At 47.7% G+C, this 27,939-nt stretch overlaps 1 protein-coding gene across 1 annotated transcript; it reads left to right on the forward strand.

Annotated features, from left to right (window-relative positions):
• The first annotated feature begins 1,229 nt into the window (after nt 1–1,229).
• On the forward strand, nt 1,230–27,939 carry LOC118080977 (uncharacterized). The gene is made up of 11 exons (XM_088662482.1): nt 1,230–1,683; nt 4,100–4,204; nt 6,446–6,541; nt 8,448–8,537; nt 10,135–10,218; nt 11,263–11,364; nt 12,219–13,571; nt 16,950–17,272; nt 20,229–20,885; nt 22,308–22,434; nt 23,922–27,939. Exons 2-11 carry the CDS (start codon nt 4,123–4,125, stop codon nt 25,277–25,279), a joined length of 4,272 nt encoding a protein of 1,423 aa, XP_088518608.1. The 5' UTR covers nt 1,230–1,683; nt 4,100–4,122; the 3' UTR covers nt 25,280–27,939.

Raw genomic sequence — 27,939 nt, forward strand, 5'->3', positions numbered from 1 at the left:
CACAGTATATCTAAAATCAGCAATTAAAATATAATTTGAACAGACAGCAGCCCAGTCACCAGCATCCTCTGCATATCCGTTGCCTTAGAAAAGCAAATAATATTTTACAAGATTCATCTCATCCTGGATATAGTCTTTTTGCACCGTTGCCTTCGGGCAAGAGATACAGAACAATTAAATCAAGAACAAATAGATTAAAGAACAGTTTCTATCCAAGAGCTATGTATAACCATCTTAAATGCTGTAACTAAATAATATGATCCTGGGGAGTTGTGATGGGTGTGTATGTATGTGTGTGTGTGGCTGTAATCGTGTTTTTGCTTAGTTGTTTATGGGATGGCATTCAATTTTGTTGTACTATGTACAATGGCAATAAAGTATCTATCTATCTTCCTATCTGTCTATCTATCTACGGTATCTATCATCTTAGTTTACAAATGCATATATTCTACATATATTTGCCAAAGTTAGGCTGAAGGAATGAGAGCAGGTGGTTCTAAGTCACCTTTGCGCAAGAGCCAAGAAAGGGAGCATGAAGGGCCGCGGAGAAAAATACCAACAACTCAATCCTGCGTGCTTTTACTACAAAGACTAGCTGAGTTCAATGGTTTACTCTCGAGTAAGCGCGCAAAAGATTCGGGGCTCATGCAGCCGTGAAACCCAGCCCGGTGCATTTGCCTGGGAGCAAACCGTCAGCTCCAGAGTTAAGGGTTTAGAATCATGGAGTTGGAATCAGAGAATCATAGAATTGTAGTGTCGGAAGGGACCCCAAGGGTCCTCTAGTCCAACCCCCTGCAACACAGGAATCTCAACTAAAGCATCCATGACCTATGGCCAGCCAACCTCTGCTTAAAAGCCTCTAAGGAAGGAGAGTCCACCACTCCCGTTCTACCTACTTCAGAGTAAACCTGCATATATGATTGGGGTTACAGGTGGTAGGTAGCCGTGTTGGTCTGACGCAGTCGAAACAAAATAAAAAATAAAAAAAATCCTTCCAGTAGCACCTTAAAGACCAACTAAATTTGTCATTGGTATGAGCTTTCATGTGTATCTGAAGAAGTGTGCATGCACACGAATGACAAACTTAGTTGGTCTCTAAGGTGCTACTGGAAGGAATTTTTTTATGTGATTGGGGGTGGGCTTTAACAAACAAAAAATAACTGCGCGCGCGCCGGAGGCAATGAATTCAAGCAGCCCCAAGGAATCAATTGCCAAGTGCATCCACCCTCGCTCCATCCATGAGCTCAGGTAGCCAAGTGGGTTTTTTTCTTTTTGCAGGGTTGCCTTGCAAGAGGGTTTCTGTGTGCCCCCCCCCTCTCCTCTTGGCTTTGCTTCGATCACATGGTGGGAAGCGGAAAACAAAGAGCAAAGCCGCCAGCTCTCCCCATTGAGCGTTCTGGTGGAGGAGGAGAAAGGGAAATAAAATACAGTAGAAATAAAATTGAAAAAGACCGATTCGCTTTTAAGCGCGCACGGGCGCGCACAGACAACTGTGATGGTGATCGAGGAGACGTCGTAGCACAATCCCGAGAGAAAAAGAAGAGAGAGGGATCGGTTGAGAAGTCCCCGAGGATCCCCGCTTCTTGAAGGATTCCTGGTGAGGGTGCCTTTCAAGCCGGGAAGAGAAGGGAGAGCAGAGAGCCCGGCCAGGGGATCCTTTCAGCCAGGGAAGCGACTCTAACTGTAAGTGCAACGCCTCCCCTAAGCAAAAGCTGCCACACAATTGTCAAACGGTGTTGTGTCGTGGTTAGAGGGCTGAATTAGGAGCGAGGAGACCTGGGTTCACAGCCCCACTCAGACATGAAGCCTACCTTGCAGGGTTGTTAAGAGGAGGAATTGGGGGTGAGGAGGCAATGTCCTTGCAGGAGAGCAAGGTTAGAGACGTGGTTAAGTAAATCTTCTTCTTGTTCTTTGGCGATCACTTGTAGCCGAGTAAGATAAACACGATTTTAACAATGGGTCCGTATGTGACTGTGGAGGCCAATTCTGGATCCACACGTCCTTCCACAGTGGGGACATTGGTTTCCAGGTGGGAGTTCATCACGGTGTGGATTTGCCAGCGAGTAGGGATAAGTAAATAATAGGGCATTATTTATGTCCTCTTCAATACGACTTGTGTTGAGGATTGCAGTCATTCCCACCCATTAAAAATAAAAAAATTCCTTCAGTAGCACCTTAAAGACCAACTAAGTTTTTATTTTGGTATGAGCTTTCGTGTGCATGCACACTTCTTCAGATTCCCACCCATTGAAATCTTCTCCACCTCATCTCATTTCCTATCATTTCTGTTCTTTTCTTTGGCGCACGTCTGCAATCTTTGATCTCTCTTCTGGGTGGGGAGAAAAAACCCCTTTCAAGCTCTCACTACCTATTAATTTAAACATTCCCCCCTATCTTTTATTTCATTTATTTTTTTAATTGAATTTTTATGCTGCCCTTTGCTGATAGATCTCAACATAATCGGTTCACAACATAAACATACAAAGGGGAAAAAATCATGTTAGCGTAAAAGGCAGCTAGTCAAATTAAAATGCAACATACAGTATATTGAAATTAGATTACAAATTTCAACTAAAAAAAACCAAACAAACTGGGAAACACCCAGCACTAAATGTTTTAAAAACAACTCAGGGCCACGTACAGGGCTTTAGTAAATAGACTGGTAGTAATAATTAAAAACAGCAGCATGTGAAAAGTCTGATAATATTTGGGAATGTCGTTCCACAATTGGCATGCCATAGCTGCAGAATGCTGGACTGTTGGTGTGATCCAGCAGGCTCTTTTATGTTCTTCCGTTCTTGTATAGAAACCAGCCCAGCTGTATTCCTTCCTGCAGCTTGCAGAGGTCGAAATCTCTCTCCTCAGCACTGTCCCCACCCCCACCCCCCTCTTTCTCCTAATCAGAAGTTCCTGATAGGACGGAACAAGAATCAGTACAGCAAATTATAGGAGTGGAGAACACCAAGACTTCCTCAGCTGCCCACTCAGGTGCACAGAGAACGTGTCATTATAGACAAATAGAACAGTTGTTCAGGGATTTGTTTCAATGCTTCTGTTTAAAATCATTTCACCAGAGTAATCCTGTGGCTGTTTGATCAAAAGCTGTTGAGCTCAGTGGAGGTCTATTGGCACCTGGTATCCAAGGGACGTGGGTGGCGCTGTGGGTTAAACCACTGAGCCTAGGGCTTGCCGATCAGAAGGTCGGCGGTTCGAATCCCCGCGACGGGGTGAGCTCCTGTTGCTCGGTTCCAGCTCCTGCCAACCTGCCGTAGCAGTTCGAAAGCACGTCAAAGTGCAAGTAGATAAATAGGTACCACTCCAGCGGGAAGGTAAACAACATTTCCCTGTGCTGCTCTAGTTTGCCAGAAGCGGCTTTGTCATGTTTGCCACATGACCTGGAAGCTGTATGCCAGCTCCCTCGGGCAATAACGCGAGATGAGCGCCCTAACCCCAGAGTCAGTCACGACTTGACCTAATGGTCACGGGTCCCTTTACTTTTACCTTATCCATCTGATAAGGTGAAAGGCATGGAGACCAACACTAGGTGGCGCCATAGCCCCTGAGAAGGCAGAGCTGGCAGTGCCCCCTTTGTGCTAATGGACCAGCCTCCCTTTCTAATCAGTATGCTTTTATTATTGATGTCTCAGGGACAGAATTATTAGCTATAGAACCTTGAGGGTTTGAGATGCAGAACCTGAGGGGCAGGGAGAAAAAGTGGGCCTTGTGTTTTTCCACCTTGCCGCCTGCTCGGTTTCTGGCCGCTGCTAAAAAGATCTGGATCAGCATCAGGAAGGGAGCTGGCAGTCCTCTATAGAAGCCATCCAACATTTTCTGCCTTTATGTGTCTGTCGTTTTCTATTCTTCTTAGGAACATAGGAAGTACGAAGTCAGACCATCTAGCTCAATATTGTCTACACTGACTGGCAGCAGCTTACCATAGTTTCAGGCAGGGAGAATTCTCTCCCAACCCTACCGTCAGATACCAGAGGGGTTGAGCCTCTGGTATTTGAGCAAAAACTAGTCAACACCCCCCCCCAACTCCCCGGCCACGGTCTTCTCCATCCTTACACTTTTCCTTATGTCTTTCTCTTTGTCTCAGGGTGTCTTAAGGTGACACTGAAAATGAAGGAGGAAGAAAAAGAAGACGAGGAAGACCTCCCGGGAGCCGGTCCCCAGGGCTCTGAGGAAAGCAAGATCTTCCCAGGTGACTGGCTAGGTGTGAGATGGATTTGGCTGAAACAGGTTACCTAGGGAACTTTGGCCCCCAGACCAAATTTGAAACATCAGGCCTCCCCATTAGACTACAAGGTTGTTCCCCCCCTAAATTGTGCCCATCTGCCCCATACCTGATGTTCTATGGGGCTCGCAGAGATGTGGATAGTTGGGCTGCTCTCAAATCCTATCCCTGCAGGAAGCAGGATTGAACTCCCTGTGCACCCATGAGTGCCTAGGGAGTTCAATCCTGCTTGGTCACAAAATCTTCCTATCAGATGAACAGTTGCCAGTCCCATCTCATATGTGATACACATACCCTACACACACAAAGCATTCAGGATTGGATTTTTTTATTTATTTATTGAATTTATACACTGTTCTATACCCGCAGGTCTCACGGTGGTTCATGCTGAGTGTCAGCCGAGATCATATTAGGCCAGTTAAAGGTAAAGGGACCCCTGACCATTACCCTGTTTCTCATATTTTAAGACATACCCATAAAATAAAGGTAGGTCCAGTTGTGACCGACTCTGGGGTTGCGGCACTCATCTCACGTTATTGGCCGAGGGAGCCGGCGTACAGCTTGCAGGTCATGTGGCCAGCATTACAAAGCTGCTTCTGGCGAACCAGAGCAGCACATGGAAACGCCGTTTACCTTCCTGCTGTAGCGGTACCTATTTATCTATTTGCACTTTGACGTGCTTTCGAACTGCTAGGTTGGCAGGAGCTGGGACCGAGCAACGGGAGCTCACACCGTCGCAGGGATTCAAACCGCCAGCCTTCTGATCGGCAAGCCCTAGGCTCTGTGGTTTAGCCCACAGCGCTACCCACATCCCTATTAGGCCAGTTAGATTCCTGCAAATAACTATTCCAGCCCTACAGATATTCAGGACCTCAGCAATTGAGGCTCAGTGCATGAAGCTTTATGACAACTGTGTTTATTCCTGACCTGTTTTGTATCATAGAATTGTAGAGTTGTTGGAAGGGACACCGAGGGTCATCTAGTCCAACCCCCTGCGGTACAGGAATCTCAACTAAAGTATCTATGACCGATGGCCATTCTAATGTGGTATTCAGTTTGAATATGAATGTGTTTTGGGTCCTTTTTTATTAGTTCACACTAGGAATGAAGCTATACAGTGAGCCTCACTCTTTCTGATTCTGAGGGTCTTCCCCCACCCACTGCTACGATAATTTGTTTTCTTCTTGTAGTCGTGGAGAAAGAAAGCCAACTCATTAAGACTCTTCATCATGATCATTCATTCATCCTTCCCTTAAAAATTATCAATCATCTGCCTTTCGCCCTAAAGTCCCAGGGCAAGGAATGTTATACCGCCCAAAGCAAACATTTTAAAACCATAAGATTGAAACTGTGTAGAAAAAAAACTCCATTCTGAAGGAAATCAGCCCTGAGCGCTCACTGGAAGGACAGATCGTGAAGCTGAGGCTCCAATACTTTGGCCACCTCATGAGAAGAGAAGACTCCCTGGAAAAGACCCTGATGTTGGAAAAACTTGAGGGCACAAGGAGAAGGGGACGACAGAGGATGAGATGGTTGGACAGTGTTCTCGAAGCCACCAACATGAGTCTGACCAAACTGCGGCAGGCAGTGGAAGACAGGAGTGCCTGGCGTGCTCCGGTCCATGGGGTCACGAAGAGTCGGACACTACTAAACGACTAAACAACAGGAAAAAAATACAGAATCTGCTTGCAATGAAACCAACAGCAGCGACAGAAATTCAGGTGCCTCATCTCACCCACCCACCCCAAAATCCTGAGAACAGAGATTCATATTCACCTGCTCATGAAACGACACCAATGTTGTGGTGAGGTGCGCCTCAGAGGGCTTGGTGACACAAGTGTCATTAGGTGTGTGGACCACCAGGAGACCTTCCTCTCACTACAGATCTTAATGTCAAAGAGAAAAACAGCTACCAGATTTTTAGAAGACATCTGAAGGCAGCCCTGGTTTAGGGAGGCTTTTAATGTTTAATAGATTACTGTATTTTATTTTTTTGTTGGAAGCCGCCCAGAGTGGCTGGGGAAACCCAGCCAGATGGACGGGGTATAAATAATTATTATTATTATTATTATTATTATTATTATTATTATTATTATTAGCAGCTCAGAATGGGAGGAGGCAGAGAAACCAGCAGACATTCACTGCTTGCCACTCATGACTGAACCATCCTTCTGTGCCTCATCTTCTGACATTTTTTCTCTTGACCAGAGTTCCCTGATGTGAGGATAAAGGAAGAAGAGGAGCCCTGGGCCCGGAATCATCAGACTTCTGAGGAAAACAAGACTTCACCAACTGCCCAGTCAGGTGAAAGATCTAATCGAGAAACTGGGACCCATTTAGCTAGGGTTGCCATACTGTGGTACCTTGGTTTCCGAACGTCTCCATTGACCAGGCATCCCCAAACTTTGGCCCTCCAGATGTTTTGGACTACAATTCCCATCTTCCCCGACCACTGGTCCTGTTAGCTAGGGATCATGGGAGTTGTAGGCCAAAACATCTGGAGGGCCGCAGTTTGGGGATGCCTGCCGTTGACGAACATTTCGGTTTTCGAACGCTGTAAACCTGGAAGTAAATGCTCCAGTTTTCGAACACACCTCGGAAGTCGAACATGCCACACGGCTTCTGCTGAGTGTAAGATCCTGAGGCCTAGCTGTCAGCTTTTGAGTTTTTGGTTTTCGAATGTTTCGGAACTCGAACGGTCTTCCAGAACGGATTACGTTCGAAAACTGAGGTACCACTGTATTTCAAAAAGTGAAATTTTGGACTTATTTGGGGGAAAGTTCTAGTTACAGGTAGGTAGCCGTGTTGGTCTGCCGTAGTTGAAACAAAATTTAAAAATTCCTTCCAGTATGTCATTGGTATGAGCTTTTGTGTGCATGCACATTTCTTCAGATGACAAACTTAGTTGGTCTCGAAGGTGCTAATGGAAGGATTCTTTTGGGGGGGGGAGTGGTTGAGGTTGTTTTTTATTATTCTTTGCGGCCAAGGTTGTCGTGCAAAATCTCAAAAATGAAATTTGGCAAAATCCAGACTTTCGACATGGGTTGTCATATGTTCGGATTTTCCCAGACATTTCAGTGATTTCTGCTTCCAACTGCTGTATTCCAGCTATGTCTGGGAAATTCCAGATGTATGGCAACCCTAATTTTGCCACCTGTGGGCAGGCGTCTTCCTGGTTTCCCAGCATTCCAGTGGGGTGGCCAAATTCATCTCTGGCAGCAAAAAACCGACAAAGCGTTTTGTGGCTCCTGGAACGTGGAAGGATTAATTGTGGCATAAGCTCTTGTGGATCGAGCCCCCACCCCACCCAGCAACGACTCCAGATGCACAGCCAGCAGGTTGTGGCGCTTCCCACAAGACCCTTCACACACTTTGGAGGTACATGTAGGGGTTCAAATGAACACCCCTCTGGTGCATTTCACATTATTCCCTACATTCCAGCTGATTTTGTCTTCTGCACTTTAGCAGGAATTTCAGTTTTCAAGCCTGAGTGGGATTCCTGGATTTTAGTGAGGAGGGAAGAAGGCTTGGGTTTTGTACCAAAAGAAGAAGAAGAAGAAGAAGAATGGAAGAATAATAATAATAATAATAATAATTATTATTATTATTATTATTATTATTATTATTATACCCCGCCCTTCCCAGTCAAGATTGGGCTCAGGGCGGCTAACAGCAAAAATATCAACGCAAGTATAAAAGAAACAATTCAATTAAAATGCAGATTAATACAATGTTAAAATTCAATTTTAAAATTAAAAATCTACAAGTAAGATAAAACCATTATAAGATAAAACCTTAGGGGAGGGTAACCCCGGGGTCAGACTGCGTCAGTCCAAAGGCCAAGCGGAACAGCTCTGTCTTGCAGGCCCTACGAAAAGATGACAAATCCCGCAGGACCCTAGTCTCCTGAGACAGAGCGTTCCACCAGGTCGGGGCCAGTACTGAGAAGGCCCTGGTCCTGGTCAAGGCCAGCCTAACCACCTTGTGACTCAGGATCTCCAGTATGTTATTATTTGTGGACCTTAATGTCCTTTGCGGGGCATACCGGGAGAAGCGGTCCCGTAGGCACGAGGGTCCTAAATGAGGCTGGTGAGGTAATGGAGAAGCCACCTCATTTGAAAGCTGTTATGTATTGAGGGAGGTGAGGGGAATTTTTTTTCCCCACAGAAAACTAGCTGGCACTCACTGTTGCCTTCCCTGTATTGATCAGGATTCCCTGAAGTAATGGTAAAGATGGAAGAAGACAAACCTGAGAGTGGAGGCATGGAGGAAAACAAGGCTGCTGAGGCTTCCTGCTCAGGTGAGGGGTGGATTTCACTAAGATGCACAGGTGACCAGAAGCTGCTCTCCAAGTGGGCTGGATCAGGCATCCCCAAACTTCAGCCCTCCAGATGTTTTGGACTACAATTCCCATCTTCCCCGACCATTGGTCCTGCTAGCTAGGGATCATGGGAGTTGTAGGCCAAAACATCTGGAGGGCCGCCGTTTGGGGATGCCTGGGCTGGACCCACAACACCAGCACCTCAGCAAGTGTGTCGCAGGGCGAGGTGGCAGGGAGGTCGGTGCCATGTGGACCCATAGAAACACCGGATTTGCTCTGCCGTTGCGCTTGCCCTGTTGCCTCCCCCCTCCCTCTCCCAGTGACTTACTCCGAATCTGTGGCACACTTCTCTTCTATCAGTCATCCCCAGGCTTCGCACATTTCTCCCAACCTTGAAACACCCAAGATTTGAATGTTGTGGGAAGAAAGCCTTAATAAAGGTTGGCTTTGGCGTTTGAAAGCCTTGATGTGTAGCTTTGGTCCTTAGAGAGGAGGACAGCACAGGGGCAGAAATGGACACACAGAGACACACACCCGCCAATGATTCTGTAGTCTTGGAATGTTCTGGAACCCAGGAGAATGCCCCATAGCGTTCTTTGTGTCTGCAACCCCATTGTGTCTGTGATTCCAAAATAAGCTTGTCTGCTGAGCTGGGCACCTCTTCTCCCCTCACAGAGGCTATTATTCAGTCAATAAATTAAATTTATATACTGTACTGTACTGCTCTTCGTCCGAAGATTTCAGAGCAGTTCAAAAGATACAAATACTGGATAGAAGCACAAAGCCCAAAAGTTAAAACAGGCATCCCCAAACTGCGGCCCTCCAGATGTTTTGGCCTACAACTCCCATGATCCCTAGCTAACAGGACCAGTGGTCGGGGATGATGGGAATTGTAGCCCAAAACATCTGGAGGGCTGAAGTTTGGGGGTGCCTGAGTTAAAACCATAAGCCCCTCCCCACTCCCACAAACACATTTAAAGGCTGTAGAATATTAATCAGCCAAAGGCCTGGCTAAAGAGCAACATTTTGGCCTGGTGCCTAAAGACATGTGATAAAGGCGCCAGGCGAGCCTCCCTGGGGAGAGCATTCCACAAATGGGGAGCTACTTTGGAAAAGGCCCATTCTCATGTTGCCATCCCCGGACCTCTTGTGGAGGAGGCACACACAGAAGGGCCTCAGAGGATGAATGCAGAGTATGGGGAGAGGTGGTCCTTGAGGGATTGCAGTTTTGAACTGTTTAATAGAGGCTGTCAGAACCGGCTGCCCTGTGAAGGAAGAGAGAGTCTAAATTCAAGGCTATGTCTTAGAGGGAAACAGAGGCTGCCAGCAACAGCAGAACCACCTGGGCAGGGTGGTGGTATGTGCCTTATAATAATTGTTGCCCAAGATTGCGTTTTTCCCTCCTCCCTCCCAGTCCCATTTCCTTTTGTGCCATGTCTTATGGAACACAAACCCAAGGTCCTATTTTCGGCTGAAGTGCAGGATTAAATCCTTGAAAGAAAGAATATGATTAAGACGAAGTTGTCCGAAATATGTGTCTTTCCGGAGATCCTCTTAGATCTCTTTCCTCCCGCAGGGCTTCCTGCGGTGACTGTGAAGGTGGAAGAAGAAGAGGAGGAGGAGGAGCCCTGGGATTCAGATCATCAAGGCTGTGAGGAAGGTGAGGCCTTCCCAATAGAGGGAAGAGTCTGGCTGTGAGATGACCCCCACATCTCCTCTTGCAATAGAATCATAGAATCATAGAGTTGGAAGAGACCACAAGGGCCATCCAGTCCAACCCCCTGCCAGGCAGGAAACACCATCAAAGCATTCTTGACAGATGGCTGTCAAGCCTCTGCTTAAAGACCTCCAAAGAAGGAGACGCCACCACACTTCTTGGCAGCAATTTCCACTGTTGAACAGCTCTTACTGTCAGGAAGTTATTCCTAATGTTTAGGTGGAATCTTCTTTCTTGAAGTTTGAACCCATTGCTATGTGTTCGCTTCTCTGGAGCAGCAGAAAACAACCTTTCTCCCTCCTATATATGACATCCTTTTATATATTTGAACATGGCTATCATATCACCCCTTAAGCTTCTCTTCTCCAGGCTAAACATACCCAGCTCCCTAAGCCGTTCCTCATAAGGCATCATTTCCTGGCCTTTGACCATTTTGGTTGCCCTCCTCTGGACACGTTCCAGCTTGTCAGTATCCTTCTTGAACTGTGGTGCCCAGAACTGGACACAATACTCCAGGTGAGGTCTGACCAGAGGAGAATACAGTGGTACTATTACTTCCCTAGATCTAGATGCTATACTCCTATACTAAGAAGCAGAGACTCAGGATGGACAAAAGGAGGAGGCCCTTCTTCACAGAGCACAAATTATGACGTTCACAGCCCTTAAGATGTGGTGGCTGCCAACTGAACTGGCTTTTAAAAGGGGATCAGGCAAATCCGGCTATTGATTAATAAGGCTGTCAATTGCACTATTGCCTGAGTCAGTGCCGGTACCTCTGACCATATCAAGTTATGACTGGGATAGTCCAGAGGGTGCCCTCCAGATGCAGTTAGACTACAACTCCCATCATTCCTGACTGTTGGCCATGCTGGCTGAGGCTGATGGGAGTTGGATTCCAGCAACGTATGCAGCCCCACACACAAACAAACACACTCTGGCAGTCCTTGAGCCAGAATTTCAACACTTGATCATCTTCTGCTCCTCCAGGATTTACTGGTGTGATCGTAAAGGTGGAACCAGAAGAGGAGCCCTGGCTCTCCAGTCTCCAGACATCTCAGAGAAGTGCGGCTGTCTCAGGAGTCCAGCCAGGTGAGGGATTCAGTGATGATGTAACAAATTCTTGGAGCGCTTCAAAGCCATGAAAATGGTGTACAAGACCAAAACACGAACACACAAAAACCATAAAAACTATAAAGCCATCCTCACAAATCCTAAAAACAACAAAATACAGTGGTATCTCTACTTACGAATTTAATGCATTCCGAACAGTAAGTCAGAAAAAATTGTAAGTCGAATCCCATAGGAATGCATTGGGAGAAAAAAAAATTCGTAAGTCTACCCTATCTAAAAATTCGTAAGTAGAAAAAATCCTACCTAAACCGCATCCAAGATTGCGGGCGGAGCTCCGTTCGTAAGTGGAAACATTCGTAAATAGAGTTATTCATAAGTAGAGGAACCACTGTAGTTTTAATTGGGTATGGTATTGTTCCATAGCTAACTGAGTCATCCCCCAGGGAAACCCTTCTTAAAACGAAAATGTCTTCAGCTGGGCTGTATGCATGCACCTGGAGACTGTGCCTGCATGGAAATGTCCTCTGCTCATCCCTGTTCAGCCCCCTCTTGGTTCTGGGAGGCAGAGGTGCAGGAGAAGGTGGGGAAGCACCTGCCCCCTCACTTTCCTCCTGACCTGCCTCTTCCTCTTCTTCCAACCCATCCTGGACTCCATGCTCCAGCTCTGAAGCTTCCCCTGCCTCTGACTCTTGCCTCCTGACCGGAATAGTTCCCCACAAATCACTGGCCCCTGCTCCTGAGTCAGACTCCAGCCCTGCTTCCCCTGGCGCACACTTGTCAGCATCTTGCCAGTCCCTCAATACATTAAGCAGAACGATCATTTGCTCGGGAATTAATGTGCGGTGTCATGACTTCCCTGTTGCTTCCGACAGGCAATGGCTATGCCAAAGAAGAGGAGGATTTTCTGCCTGGGAGTGTGAAGCACATGGAGCCCACGAGGGCATCGTTGACGATGGCCAGAGGGAGCGTTTTCCGGAGAGCCAATCAGTACAGAGCAGAAAGGCAGCAGGGAAGCCAGGCAGGGAAGAGAGTTTGCAAGAAGCCCTACAAATGCTCCAACTACGGGAAGGTCTTCGTCTGGAGAAAATACTTCCTCGCCCAGGAGCGAGGCCACGCGGGAGAGAAACCGTACACGTGCTCGCATTGCGGGAAAACCTTCAACGGGCGCTCGTACCTCCTCGCTCACGAGAGAACCCACACGGGAGAGAAGCCCCACAAGTGCTCGCTCTGCGGGAAGGGCTTCAACGTGAGGTCTTACCTTATCGCTCACTGGAGAACCCACACAGGAGAGAAGCCCCACATTTGCTCGTTCTGCGGAAAGAGCTTCAGCGGGAGGTCCAACCTCAACCGGCACCAGAGGAGCCACACGGGAGAGAAGCCGTACACCTGCTCGGCGTGTGGCAGGGGCTTCAGCCACAAAGCGCACATGATCCGCCACGAGAGGATCCACACGGGGGAGAAGCCCTACAAATGCTCGCAGTGCCTGAAAAGCTTCAGCCAGAGCTCCACGCTGATCTCCCACGAGAGGACCCACACCGAGAAGCCCTACAAATGCTCACACTGCGAGAAGAGCTTTGGCCAGAGTGCCAAGCTCGCCGCGCACGAGAGGAGCCACACGGGCGAGAAGCCGTACGAGTGCCCGGCTTGCGGGAAGGGCTTCAACCACCGCTCAGACTACGTCATCCACGAGAGGACCCACACGGGCGACAAGCCGTACGCGTGCGCCATTTGCGGGAAAGGGTTCAGCGGGAGGTCCAACCTCACCCGGCACGAGAGGAGCCACACCGGGGAGAAGCCATACCTCTGCTCGGTGTGCGGGAAAGGCTTCTGCCACAAGGCCCACCTCCTCCGCCACGAGAAGATCCACACAGGGGAAAAGCCCTACAAGTGCCCCAACTGCAGCGAGAGCTTCAAGCACAGGACGGACCTCATTGGCCACCAGAGGAGCCACTCGGGGGTCAAGCAGTACACCTGCACAGCCTGCGGGAAGAGCTTCAGTGGGAAGTCGAACCTTAACAGGCACAAGAGAAGCCACACGGGAGAGAAGCCCTACACCTGCCTGGTCTGCGGCAGGAGCTTCAGCCACAAAGCACACCTGATCAGGCACCAGAGGATCCACACCGGGGAGAAGCCCTACAAGTGCTTGCACTGCACGAAAAGCTTCAATCAGAGTTCTACCCTTACTGCTCACGAGAGAACCCACACGGCAGGGAAGCCGTACAAAAGCTGAGCTCGGACACTGCGGGCGTCTGTTTCGGAGTACAGATCCTAACGAGGTTGTGAAGTGATTTGTGTGTGATGTGCTTTTAAAGTTTGTGTGTCACCTCAGTCAACTTTCAGGCAAGGAGGATGTGTGTGTGTTTTTCTCTCTCATATATATATATATATATATATATATATATATATATATATATACACAGTGGCACCTCGGATTAAGAACTTAATTCGTTCTGGAGGTCCGTTCTTAACCTGAAACTGTTCTTAACCTGAGACACCATTTTAGCAAATTGGGCCTCCTGCTGCCCCCGCCCGCTATTTCTGTTCTCATCCTGAAGTAAAGTTCTTAACCCAAGGTCCTATTTCTGGGTTAGCGGAGTCTGTAACCTGAAGCGTCTGTAACCTGAAGCATCTGTAACCCAGGGTATCACACTGTGTGTGTGTGTGTGTGTGTGTGTGTGTGTGTGTGTGTAGGCTCAGAATGTGAGGGGCACCCCAGGCTTTCTGTGAACTGAGGATTTTTCCTTCATTCTTCCCTCATTATCGATTTGGGAGAGAAAAGAATACACAATCCTCTCCCCTCCCCCTCAGCAAAAACAGAATGACCCGTCATGAAAGAAGATTGTAGCGCAGTGATATAGCACTTAGCTTGCTGGCAGAAGTTTAATCCCTGGCATCTTCATTTGGAAAAAAAAAGGGGGGCAAGGACAGTCACAACGATCAAAGGACTGCCTAGAAAGGTCACAACATTTGGCTTTTTTAGATTATAGGAAAGGCAAGTAAGACAGGGTGGGAAGACATGGTAGAGGTCTGTAAGTTTATACAGTGTGGAGAAAGTGGATAGGGAGGTGTTTTTCTTGCTCTTATAATATTAAATCGTCGGGCCGCCCAATGAAGCTGGAGGGCAGGAGATCTCGGACCAGCAAAATACGAGGCTTCTTCGCAAAGTGCATGCTTAAGCTGTGAAACTCACTGCCCCATGATGCAGTGATTGCTTCCAACTTGGGCAGATTACGGTGGGTTAGACAAATTCACTGAGGTCAATGCTATCAGTATCTACTCATCACGATGGCTATATACAGGTAAAACTCAAAAAAATTAGAATATCGTCGAAAAGTGCATTTATTTCAGTAATGCAACTTATTGTTTTTTATTTTTATTTTTATTTTTACAAATGCTTTCTTTTGGAAATTCCACAGTAATAAAACAAATACAGTGCTACCTCTACTTGCGAATAATTCTACTTACGAATGTTTCTACTTACGAATGGAGCTCCGTCTGCCATCTTGGATGCGGTTTAGATAGGATTTTTTCTACTTACAAATTTTTAGATAGGGTTGCTTCGACTTACGTATTTTTTCTCCCAATGCATTCCTATGGGATTCGACTTACAAATTTTTCGACTTACAAATGTGCGTTCGGAATGCATTAAATTCGTAAGTAGAGGTACCACTGTAGTTACAATAATACAGAAATAAACAAAAATAAACATCACTATTACATTTCATTTATTACATTCCATTTATAATTGACCCACCTAACGACAAATAATTACAACAAATAAAGGCTTGGCATATCTTGCTTTGCATGTCATGCATCTATCTCATATATTGGTTTCACCTTTTAAGTTGCGTTACTGAAATAAATGCACTTTTCGAGGATATTCTAATACAGTTTCACCTGTATTACCCACAGTAGCAGAACTTGGGTACCAATTTCCGTGGAACATGGGTGGGAGAGTGTTATTGTGCTCCGAAGCATCTAGCAAACCTTTAGGGAAAACGGAGAATGCCAGACTAGAGAGGCCTTTGTTTTAAGAGGGTAAGAGACACTCTCAGAGGTGTGCGAAGAGCCAAACAGAACCTCCTCGTGCAGAGGCATTTTATCTGAATACCAGGTGCTGGGGTCAAGTATCCCTGCGTCCGACAAAAATGGCTCCCGGACCATGAAAATGAATGTCACAATAATAAATCTGTTGGCTGGACATTTGGGATTTTTTATTTTACTTGAACTGAATCCAGACTAACACAGCTGCGCCCCCCCCCCAAGCATGATGAAAAGAAAACACACAGAGTGCAGTCCTGTACACATCTAATCAGATGTATGCCCTATTGAGTTCAATGAGATTTAGTATGCAGTCCCAGAAACTACAACTAATCCAGAATGTGGCAGCAGGATTGGTGACTGGGAGTGGCCGCAGAGACCATGTAACACTGGTCCTGGAAAAGACCTACATTGGCTCCCAGTACATTTCTGGGCACAATTCAAAGTATTGGTGCTGATCTTTAAAGCCCTAAATGGCCTTGGCCAAGTATACTTGAAGAAGCGTCTCCACCCCCATCATTCAGCCCGGACACTGAGGTCCAGCGCCGAGGGCCTTCTGGCGGTTCCCTCACTGCGAGAAGTGGAACCAGGCACAGGGCCTTCTCGGTAGTGGCACCCACTCTGTGGAATGCCCTCCCACCAGATGTCAAGGAAATAAACAACCACCTGACTTTTAGAAGACATCTGACGGCAGCCCTGTTTAGAGAAGTTTTTAATGTCTGATGTTTTATTGTGTTTTTAATATTCTGTTGGGAGCCGCCCATAGTGGCTGGGGAAACTAGATGACCCTTAGTGTCCCTTCCAACTCTGCAATTCTATGATCTTAAGGCAGGGCTGGGTCTGTGCCCCTGTCTCAAACCGTGGAAAGCCACTGCCGGTCAGGATAGACCAGGGTTTCCCAAACTTGGGTCGCCAGCTGTTTTTTTGGACTGCAGTTCCCATCATCCTTGGCCACTGGTCCTGCTAGCTAATACTCTTATCTGCAATGCAAAGGTTTTGGGTGTTGCTCAGTCAGTTCCTGATTTTCAGCGGAGGAGGCATTTCCCTGCTCTCTGGAGTGGCTCTGTTTGTAACCCCACCGACTCCCTCTTCTTGCACCAGCCATGGGGTGGATGTTTTTTCTTCTACCACCCCAGACCCTTCAGATATATCCCCTCTTCTGCTACCACTCACCCACCTATGTCCAGCCCCTTCTGGGGGCCAGGATCTGCAGTCCACAATTGCACCGAAAAGGCATTTCTCCCTAAAGGGGGAGGGACTGGAAAAAGCCTCCCGCTTCGTTCCTTTCCTTTCCCTCTCTTTATTATCGCAGCTACCCAATCACACGTTTCCTGCTTTCTCTCTCTAGGAATTTCAGCTCTGCTTGTTTAACCTTTTGAGCATCTCCCCACCCCCACCCCAGGGAACTGAGCGTGTGAACAGGGTTGCCAAGTGGCTAAACAAAAAAAAAAAAAACCTGCTGCTGTATCTTTTAACAGAGGTTTTGATCTTCGGGGTGGGTGGGTGGGTGGGTGTGTAATGCCCTTTATATAACCTGAAGCTGGAAAGAAACGCTCACTCAGGCGATGCAAAAAGGATAGGGAAAGCGCCCGGCGCAGTTATCCGAAAGGGTGGGAAATATAATTGGCGCTTTCCCACGGTGATGGAGGAGGAGGAGGAAGAGGAGGAAGGAGGAGTTGGCCTCGCCTTCTTCAACTCGGTCTCTCTAGGAGCCTACGAACTCTCTGGCCAGCTTTCAACCCCACCCACCTACCCTCCGAGAGAGACAGAGAGAGAACAGAGAGATCTCTCTCCTGACTGTGCGGGGAGCGACCTGGAGGCGCCCGCACGCTGGACCTGCAATGCGCGGGGGGCGCACAAGGTCGGGGAATCTGGCCAGGTAAAGGTGAGTGAAGGTGGGACCCCCAGCTCCAGCAGCAGGAGGGAGAGGGAGCCGCCAAGCAGGAAATCCGTGGCCGTGGACGGATGGAGCTGTATCGGCCAACGACCAGGGCTGGGGACGGTCTCCAAATAATTCTCCCCAGTCCTCCTTTCCCATCCGCGGACCGTGTAGCGGAGCGAGGCGCACGGATGGGCAGAGAGAGGGAAGGCGAGGGGATCGGTTTGGGGCGAAGGATCATGGAGTTGTAGAGTCGGAAGGGACCCCAAGGGTCATCTAGTCCAACCCTGCAATGCAGGAATCTTTTGCCCAACATGGGTCTCGAACCCACGAGCCTGATATTAAGAGTCTCTTGCTCTACTGACTGAGCTGCGCACGGATATTTCCCATTGATCTCAGTGGGATTTCCCATTGATCTCAGTGGGATTTCCTTATGGGTATGTGTCTATGGATGAGGTGAGAGAATTGACTTATGGTGGTTTTGTGGTTATGCTGAGTGGTGGATTTTTCCTCCCGCCACCCACCAGGGAGAACCAGCCAGTTTTTAAATCCCTGCTCTTAGCTATGAAGCTCACAGGGCCCCATGGGGCCAGTTGCAGTCACTCAGCCTGACCTACCTTGCAGGGTTGTTTTGAGGGTAGGATCTGAACTCTTTAGAGGGAAGGCAGAATAAAAACATACTAAATAGGGAATCTGATTGCGAAACGGCCTCCCCCAGAGCGGCTTGGCTGGCTTCTTCTCTGAAGCCTTTTCTGCACCAGGCAAAGACCTTATTGCTGCTCTAATAATAATAACAATAATTTATTATTTATACCCCATCCATCTGGTCGGGTTCCCCAGCCACTCTGGGCGGCTTCCAACAAAATATTAAAATACAGAAATCCATCAAACATTAAAAGCTTCCCTAAACAGGGCTGCCTTAAGATGCCTTCTAAAGGTCTGGTAGTTGTTGTTCTCTTTGACCTCTGGTGGGAGGGCATTCCACAGGGTGGGTGCCACTACCGAGAAGGCCCTCTGCCTGGTTCCCTGTAACTTGGCTTCTCGTAGCGAGGGAACCTCCAGAAGGCCCTCGGCGCTGGACCTCAGTGTCCGGGCAGAACGATGGGGGTGGAGATGCTCCTTCAGGTATACTGGACCGAGGCCGTTTAGGGCTTTAAAGGTCAGCACCAACACTTTGAATTGTGCTCGGAAACGTACCGGTACTGGGAGCCAATGTAGGTCTTTCAGGACCGGTGTTATGTGGTCTCGGTGGCCGCTCCCAGTCACCAGTCTAGCTGCCGCATTCTGGGTTAGTTGTAGTTCCCGGGTCACCTTCAAAGGTAGCCCCACGTAGAGCGCATTGCAGTAGTCCAAGCGAGAGATAACTAGAGCAACTAGATAACTAACCAACTGAGCTAGCCAGCCTAAGCCATTACTTCAACAAAAAGAACTGGTTAGGCAAGCTTTCCCTTTATAGCTTCGACCCCCACAGATACAGGGCTGGAAGGGACACGGGGGGGGGGGGATATCACCCAGACTGTTCCTCCCTGCCCCAAATACACAACAATATACAGTGTAAAATAAAATCGCATTTTAAGAGACAGGTCACGTATACTTATTCTTATTATTATATTATTTATTAACAGTAAAAAAATATGTTTAGAAGCATATTTATGCTTCTCTGAAGGAGGACGACCCCCCCTTTCATCTCCACCCACTGCCCCCAATTTGACAGTGCCCTGAGGCCAGACTAGCTAATTTTCCAGCCAGGCAAGTCTTCTGCACATGGTTGCAGAACAAGCAGGGGCAAGTAAGGGTGCCAGCCTACCAGGAGTGGGGGGGGGGGAGGAACTCAAAACTGGCTGGACTGGTTATTTCACTTTCAGGCTACTTGAAAGGAAAGGGGCAAGGCTGGCTCTCCCCCCACCCCATACTCCATAGTTTTACCTGTACACGTCAGGCAGAGAGGCAGATTTTGCACTGGGTTGTGTCCCAAGTATTGCCAAACGCAGCTGTTTTGTGCGCCTCTCCCTTCCACGCACAAACAGGTACAGTACTGACATTATTTGTTTCAAGAATCAGAAAACCCAATTTACAAGGTAGTGTGTATGATTGAATTCGGTGGACTTCGTTCCCAGGTAAATAGGAGACTTTGTGCTCCCATTTTTGGCACACTTACTACTCAAGTAGTAAATTTTTTGCTGGGCTCAGTGGGGCTTACTCCCAGGCATGGGCATAGCCGGGGGGGCAGGGAGGGGTAGCTACCCCAAAAATAAATATAAATAAATAGCTAGCTGAGGTTCTGCCCCCCTAACAAAAGACCTGCCCCCCTAACTACGCCACATGGGGGGGAGTAAGTGTGCATCTGGGTGGATCGGGTCCCCACCCTGCCTGGCTACGGAAGAGGAAAACAGCTCCAAAAAGGGTACTCCTGAAAGCACATTACGTACCATAGCAAGGCACAGCAGCTCCTAAGAGTTATTTTTCTATTCTTTGCACTTTCCAAAATGGAAATATTGTTTGCATTATTCAGAACTGAGTAATGACAGCCACAATGGCCTGGGGATCAGTCAGCATTCCATGACCTCTGAGCATGTTCAGATTTCAGTGGAGTATTTTGGAAGTGTTTTTTTTCCCCTCTCACCCTTGGGGGAAAAATTTTTTGTTTGAACTGCCTGAATATTTTGAACCATTTGCACACCTTGGGGTTTCCTCAAGCCTGCCGATATATATTTTTGGCTACGAAAGGATTGACACTTGTGCTTTGAACGTTGGGAATAGAAGGAGCAATGGCTGAATGGAACCTCCATGGGGGAAGGAGGGGCGCAGCAGTGAAGTACTGTCATATAGCTAGCCTTTGCTGGGAAGAGAACTCTGGGCCAAATGGACTCTTGGCTCGATCCATTTTGTGGGCGGACGGGTGCTTTTATTAGATTTTCATTTCAGCTTCTTCCAAGACAGGATGCACAGCCAGGAATAAAAGTGGCGGACCGGAACGTCGCTTGTGCCAGTTCCAGGGGAGAAAATGGAGGAAGGAGGAAGAGGCTCTCGTCTCGGCCAGGCTGGGAGGTTTCTGTCTGGTGTCGGCACACAGCAGGTTAAAGGGGAGCCAGATGAAGACTTGCTCCAGCCCTGGGAGTGGCAGAAATCCCAGGAGGGAACTGGCTCAGAAAGAGGCAAATCCCAGGTGCCTGGATTCGTAGGCTGGGATGACATGGCGTTCTCTTCAGCCATCGCCGACAGCAACCGTGGGCCAAGAGGAAAGTTGGGGTCTCGAACTTTTCTGGGTCTCGTTGGGAAAGTCTCCAGAAGTCAGGGTTTTCCACTGAGCGTGGAAGGAGGGATTCCGGAAAAGGAGAGGCTACGCCAGCGATTCAGGCAGTTCTGCTACCAGGAGAACGAGGGACCCCGAGAGGTTTTGCGGAAGCTCCAGGAGCTGTGCCGCCGGTGGCTGAAGCCTGAGACCCGTACAAAGGAGCAGATCTTGGAACTGGTGATTCTGGAGCAGTTCCTGGACATCCTGCCCTTAGAAATGCAGGGCTGGGTTAGGGGGGATTGCCCTGAGACCTGCGCCAAGGCGGTGGCCCTAGCAGAGGATTTCTTGCTTTGGAAGGAGGAGGTCGAAATGCAGGAGCACCGGGTGAGGAAATTTTGTTACTTTGGCCGTCCCAGGTGACTCTGACAAAACGTCGGCAGCTCTGCCTTCTTTGGTGCGATGGAGTGGCATTGCTGAAGGTTGGGTTTTCTATAAACCTTGCTGATCAGAAGGTCGGTGGTTCGAATCCCTGTGACGGGGTGAGCTCCCGTTGCTTGGTCCCAGCTCCTGCCAACCTAGCAGTTCGAAAGCACGTCAAAATGCAAGTAGATAAATAGGAACTGCTACAGCGGGAAGGTAATGTGCTGCTCTGGTTTGCCAGAAGCGGCTTTGTCATGCTGGCCACATGACCTGGAAGCTGTACGCTGGCTCCCTCGGCCAATAATGCGAGATGAGCGCCGCAACCCCAGAGTCGGTCACGACTGGACCTAATGGTCAGGGGTCCCTTTACCTTTACCTTTAGCCATTATGGCTATTCTCTGCCTCCATGGTTGGAGGCAGCAATTAATAATAATAATAATAATAATAATAATAATAATAATAATAATATTATTATTTATACCCGCCCCTCTGGCTGGGTTCCTGGGCAGCTTCCAACAAAATACAATAGTCTGTTAAACATTAAAAGCTTCCCTAAACAGGGCTGCCTTCAGATGTCTTCTAAAAGCAATGCTTCTGAATGCCAGTTGCTGGAAATCACATGAGGGGAGAGGGCTCCTGTGTTCGGATCCTGCTTGCTGATTTCTCCCAGGCATCTGGTTGGCCACTGTGAGAACACGATTCTGGACCATCGGCCTGATCCAGCAGGCTCTTCCTGTGTTCTTATGGCCTCCCTGTGTCTCATTTATTATTATTGAAAAGGATTATAATTGCTTGCTATCTTAAAAGTCTCCAAGTAGCTTACCTCGGGATACATCTGCATCCATTTATTATATCATAGAAAAGAAAATTCATGCAAAACCCATGCAGTGTGTAATAACCCACAATACAGGGGCCCCCCTTCCCTTTAATGGCAATGGAAAACTTTGGCAATGCACTAATGATCGAACTGCACTTCCACCCACAAACCAGCAGCTAAAAGAAGCAGAACTCGAAACACCGACACTCCCCTCCCTCGCCTAGAAGTCAGCCATGTCAACCCAATGATTTTTTTGTTGCTTGGTTTGATCTTCCCACCCAGCCAAAAGGCAGCTGCTGCAGATCAGGGCAGAGGGAAGGAATCATAGCTAAGGAACCCATCACAGATGGCCACCCAACCTCTGCTTATAAACATCCCATGAAGGAGAGACCACCAGGCTGGCTGTCCCTGCTGCTGCTGAGGATCCGAACCCCACCTTGTTGGCTACTGCGGAGACCACAATACTACTAGGTCTGGCAGATTTGGGCCCTGATCCAAGAAGGCCTTTTTCTTTCCAAACAGTCTTAAGTCTTCCAGATCTTCTTACCATAGCCTGCACTGTGTTTCAGATTTCGGAGCCATTTGAGAAGGCAACCACTTCCCCCAGAGCCAAACTCGCCTCTTTGGAGATTACGAAGGCACAGCCCTACATGGTAGTGGAGCCAGTGGGTGATGGAGACCCCCACCTGCCACTAGGTAATGCTGCAGAGCCCCGATGCTGCTCACCTGTCCACCCCCCTGACATCACAAGGATGTCCGGTGACCCATTTTTGCTTGCATGGTCTGAATTCGAATCCTGGTGGCAAAAAAGGCATAGCGTTTTGCAAGGGCCAACAATCAGCGCCTGCAAAGCACTGTGGATGGGAGGGGAATTGCAGGTGATGTCAGTCAGCTGATTGGTGGGGTTTGCAAATCCCCCTTATTGGCTCAGCCGGTGTCTTTCCCCGCCCTACAGCTGATGTCAAGCATGATGATGCGTGCAGGGCAGGTGGGTGTAGCTTGGCCAAAAACTGCCTGATGGGTCAAAGGAGGAGACCTATTGGGCCTGATCAGGCCTGCAGGGCAAAGGTTCCCGACCAGTGGCATAGGCTTTGCTTGTAACTGGAGTACCCGGTAAAGTATATTTATTTATTTATTTATTTATTTATTTAAGGCTGCTTAATTATTGGAATTTCTAAGCGGTGTGCACAAAAAGCAATACACAGATAATGGGGCAATAAAACAATAAAAATGTGTAAAAAAAAGGCAAAAACCACCTTCAAATGCCTGGTTAAACAGGAAAGTAGTAATAACAGTAGTACAGGTGAAACTCGGCAAATTAGAATATCGTCGAAAAGTGCATTTATTTCAGTAATGCAACTTATTATTTTTCATTTTTCTTTTAATTTTTACAAATGCTTTCTTTTGGAAATTCCACAGTAATAAAACAAATAGTTACAATAATACAAAAATAAACAAATAAACAAAAACAAACATCGCTATTACATTTCATTACCGTAATTACATTCCATTTATAATTGACCCGCCTAATGACAAATAATTACAGTTACAACAGATAAAGGCTTGACATATCTTGCTTTGCATGTCATGCATCTATCTCATATATTGGTTTCACCTTTTAAGTTGTGTTACTGGAATAAATGCACTTTTCGACGATATTCTAATTTTCCGAGTTTCACCTGTATTTATTATGCACCTGATGTTCAGCAGAAAACAAAAGAAGATACTAGAAGAAATAATTAAACGGGGAATGAATTAGCAGTGGAGTTTTTGGAGACTGATTAAGGGGGTGACAGCTATGTCTGGCCTTGTACTTCCTCAGCACCCTTGCTGATTGGGCGATCTGCAATGGCAGGAAGTAGTAGTGGATTCTGGGAGCTGTGGTTTGTTAAGGGTTCTGAGAGTTGCTAGACAATCCCTATTCCCCTCTCAGAGCTACAGTTTACAGAGTGGCTTGACTATCCCTCTTCACAAGGAACTCTGGGAATTGTAGCTCTGTGAGGGGAATAGATGGCATCCTAACAACTCTCAGCACCCTTAATGAACTACAACTCCCAGAATTCTTTAGGGGAAGCCATGGCTGTTTGAATTAGCATTGTAGTGCTTTAAACAGGGTGTGAATGTGGCTGAAGTCTCCACAGCAGGGTGTCACTCATGTCAATATTGTGTTATCTTTCTGTCAGGCGAAGGGCAAGTGGCCGAAAATGAGGAGAAACCCCTTGAGCCAGGAGCATCAATGCAGGCGGAACTTTCCGGTGGCTCATTGGACAAAGCCAAATGGGATTTTTCCCCATTTCCTCAAGTGGAAAATGTGCCCAAAAGTCAGCAAAGGGCAGACAGGAAGGAGGGAAGCTACCCCGGGCGGAGAGGAGGAGGAGGAGGAGGAGAAAAACTGATTTGGGAGAAAGATGGTAACAAACTCTTAAATCACAACACCTTGTGGGAGAGAGAGCACAAGGACAAGAATACTAGAGTGAGCCTCGGCTGTGGAAAAAGCTTCAGCCAGAACACACAAACTGAGAAAAAGCTACGCCAGCATACAGATGGTCCGAAGTGTTGGACATCGACCCCTCAGCAGGAGAATGTCCAAGCAGGAGAAGAGTTGGATATGGATTGTGGAAGCAGCTTGGGTGGGAAAGCACATCTTCGTGATCCTCAGGGAATCCCTGCAGGAGAGAAACCCTATAAGTGCTCTGAATGCGGACACAATTTCAGCCAGGGCTCTGATCTTACTGGAGACGGTCTTTATATATGTTCCAGTTGTGGGGAAAGCTTTCTTTCCAGCTCATCCTCCAGAAAACAAGAGGGAGCCCAGACCGGAGAGAAACCGCCTAAATCCTCAGAAAGTGAAAAGGGATTCCCACAGCCCGCCGATCCTCAACAGGGAGAGAAGCCGTATACGTGTACGGACTGCGGGAAAAACTTCAGCTTTAGGTCAAGCCTTGTTCGTCACCAGAGGCTTCACACTGGGGAGAAACCGTATAAGTGTTTAGACTGTGGGAAGAATTTCAGCCAAAGCTCGAACCTTCTTAACCATCAGAGAATCCACACGGGAGAGAAGCCATACAGCTGCACAGACTGCGGGAAATCGTTCAGTAACAGCTCGAGCCTGACGTCGCACGAGAGAACGCACAGAGGAGAGAAACCTTACAAGTGCTCCAGCTGTGGGAAAAACTTCAGTTGCAACTCGGTTCTTAGGATCCACGAAAGAATTCATACGGGCGAAAAGCCGTACGAGTGCCTGGAGTGTGGGAAAAGCTTCAGCCGCAGGGAATTCCTCATCGGCCACCAGAGGACTCACACGGGCGAGAAGCCGTATGAGTGTCTGGAATGCGGGAAGAGCTTCAGCCAGAGATCGAACCTTATTAATCATCAGAGAAGCCACACGGGAGAGAAACCGTTTGAGTGCACAGACTGTGGGAGAAGGTTTAGTCACAAAGCATCCCTCCTTAAACACGAGAGGAACCATCTACATGGTCTGACAGTGGAAAGGGATTCAGCCAGAGTCCAAGCCACCTTGCGCATGGCAGAAGGCACATAAAGGATGGAATCATATACTTGGTGAGACAGTGGGGAAGAAATGAATGCAGGAGAGATTGTGAGAACTTATTACTTCAGTTTTTAGGACAGGTCCAACCTGAGAGTAACTACTTGGACTAGGAGAGAGCATCACTGATGGGCCACAGGGCTTTCCCTCACACTTTCTTTTTTTCTGTTGCCGTTCACATCTTCACAACTTAAGGCCCAGCCTTCCCAGTTCCACATCTACCCTTCCTAATCTCTTCAACGTATTATACTCTGGCATCGTTCCTTCGTGTGATCAGCATTTCACATGGATTCCTGCAGGTCTTTGGCCTAAGACTCATCGCTCAAACTGTGGCTGCTGTCGTCACACAAGGTGTTCAGTTGGTGGTGTAGTATAGTGGTTGCAGCAGCAATTCTGCAACCGCTTCGCATGGAAAACAAGGTGTGCTCTTTAGAAAGGGCCATAACTCAGTAGTAGAGCATCTCCCTTGGGCACAGAAGGTCTCGGGTTCAATCCTTGGCCTGTCTAGGGATTGGATCTGAAACCCTGGAGAGCATCAGTGTCAATAATACTAAGCTAGAAGGACAAATGTTCTGACTTGGTATAAGGCAGGTTTTCATGTCTCTGCATAGTAAACCGGCCTGGCCCTACACATCCAGCCAAGACGAGGCCTCTCCTTATTTTTCTCCACAAGCATCTTGGGTGTCTCTCTCTTTCCCAGGTTTGCTACGAACTAGCCCAGTTCAGGCCGTACATTTAAGGTGCTTTGATACTGCTTTAAACTGTCATGGCTTCTTCCAAAGAATTCTGGGAGCTGTGGTTCTCTGTGGGTATTGAAAGTTGTCAGGAGACCCCTCACAGAGCTACAATTCCCAGAGCGGTTTCATAATCAATCCCTCTTCACAGGGGACTCTGAGAACTGTGGCTCTGTGGGGGGCCTCCTAGCAACACCTTTAACAAACTACAGTTCCCAGAATTAGAATCATAGAGCTGGAGGAGACCACAAGGGCCATCCAGTCCAACCCCCTGCCAAGCAGGAAACACCATCAAAGCATTCCTGACATATGGCCGTCAAGCCTCCACTTAAAGGCCTCCAAAGGAGGAGACTCCACCACACTCCTTGGCAGCAAATTCCACTGCCAAACAGCTCACATTGTCTAGCCCGCATTTTACCAGCTTCTTTACTAGAATATCATGGGGCACCTTGTCAAAGACCTTGCTGAAATCAATTGTTTGTGATGTGACTAGCCTGGGCAAGCCACAGCACATGGCAAAGGAGAGGTGGTTTGTACTGCATCCTTGCCAGAGCCTCACCACACACAAGCCCTCCTTTGAGTGCAGCGGAGGATTGCAGCTGTAGGATTTTCATTGAATTACGTTTTCGTTATCCTATCATTCTTCCGATGAGCTCTGGGTGCTAGTCATGTCTCTCTTCTGCACCCTTCCCATTTTATCTTTGCAACAGTCCTGTGAGGTAGTTTGGTCTGAGAAACAGCAACTGTCACAACAGAGTCCCCCATTCAAGCTTCGCCTCTGCCACAGATTCACCCAGGAGCCTAAGGCAAGCCATTTATTCCTTCATCCTTGACCTGCCCTCTGCTGCCACATTCAGTGCAGAGGGTGATAACACTGACCTACCTCGCAGGATCGTAAGGTTGACCGAGAAGTGCTTTGACTACTAAAAGCACAGATTAAGTGCCAAGTAGCTTTGCGTAGCCAATCTAGAAATTTCTTTTTCCTCCTCGAGAGTGGAATGGGGGCAAGCTCCTTTCTTCATAGCCTGCTTCCAGCTTCTGGCAAGGGAGGAATCAAGAGAGCAGTGGAGCAACTCAGTAGATTAACCAAATGTTGCTGAGGAATACACACAGTGAGAAGCAGCACTTCTAAACCAGGGGTGACCAACTCCCAAGAAAAATAAAAAAATTCCTTCAGTAGCACCTTAAAGACGGCTACCTACCTGTAACCACAACTCCCAAGAGACTGCAATCTACACACAGAGTTAAGAACTGGCAGTGATCTACCCCCTTTGGGGGGGGTTCAAGTCAAAGTTGTTGAGCTTTTCTTAGGAATGAGGAAGGCACATGGGGGGGGGGGGTTCGAGTGAAAGTTGTTGAGTTTTTTCAGGGAGGAGGTAAAATGTTGAGCTTTTTTTAGGGGAGCCACAGTTGTTCCTCTTCTTTGGGGAAAGCCAGTGATCTATCGCAGGTGTCCAGTGATCTACCGGTAGATCACGATCTACCTGTTGGACATGCCTGTTCTAAACAAAACAAGTGAGCATTAAAACGTTATATGCTGGGCCACACTGGGTGTAGGCTAGGCATCCAGAGAATTTAGCCTTACCAAGTTTCTAGTCCTTCAAAGGTTGGGATTTGTCTAAGTTGGTTGCATTGGGTGAAATTTCAGGGCCCTCCAGTATTTGGTGCTCTTTGTCTCTCCCACCAGCTTAGTAGAGGCGGAATGAACTGTGCAGACTAGCAAGTGTTTGTGAGCTTTTTTGGGGTTGAACTGGAAACTCGACCAACTTAAACTTCAGTTACATTCATCACCAGGTGCCAATGTTTATCAGATAGAGGCAAATACAAATTGCTAAAGGTGCTTGGAAATTTTTTGGAAGCAGTTTTGATTCTGGTGTATTACTATATCCGTGAATGAAAAAGATTAAAGGTTTTATTTCA

Source organism: Zootoca vivipara, chromosome 2 (assembly GCF_965207765.1).
Source record: "Zootoca vivipara chromosome 2, rZooViv2.hap1.1, whole genome shotgun sequence".
NCBI lineage: Eukaryota > Metazoa > Chordata > Lepidosauria > Squamata > Lacertidae > Zootoca > Zootoca vivipara.

Excerpts from the sequence above, each read along its gene's own strand:
- LOC118080977 (XM_088662482.1), top strand. The coding sequence starts at position 4,123 with ATGAAGGAGGAAGAAAAAGAAGACGAGGAAGACCTCCCGGGAGCCGGT. Across the intron at positions 8,538-10,134 it reads TGCTGAGGCTTCCTGCTCAG|GGCTTCCTGCGGTGACTGTG; the intron begins GTGAGGGGTGGA and ends TTCCTCCCGCAG. Across the intron at positions 13,572-16,949 it reads GGCAGGGAAGCCGTACAAAA|GCGATGCAAAAAGGATAGGG; the intron begins GCTGAGCTCGGA and ends ACGCTCACTCAG.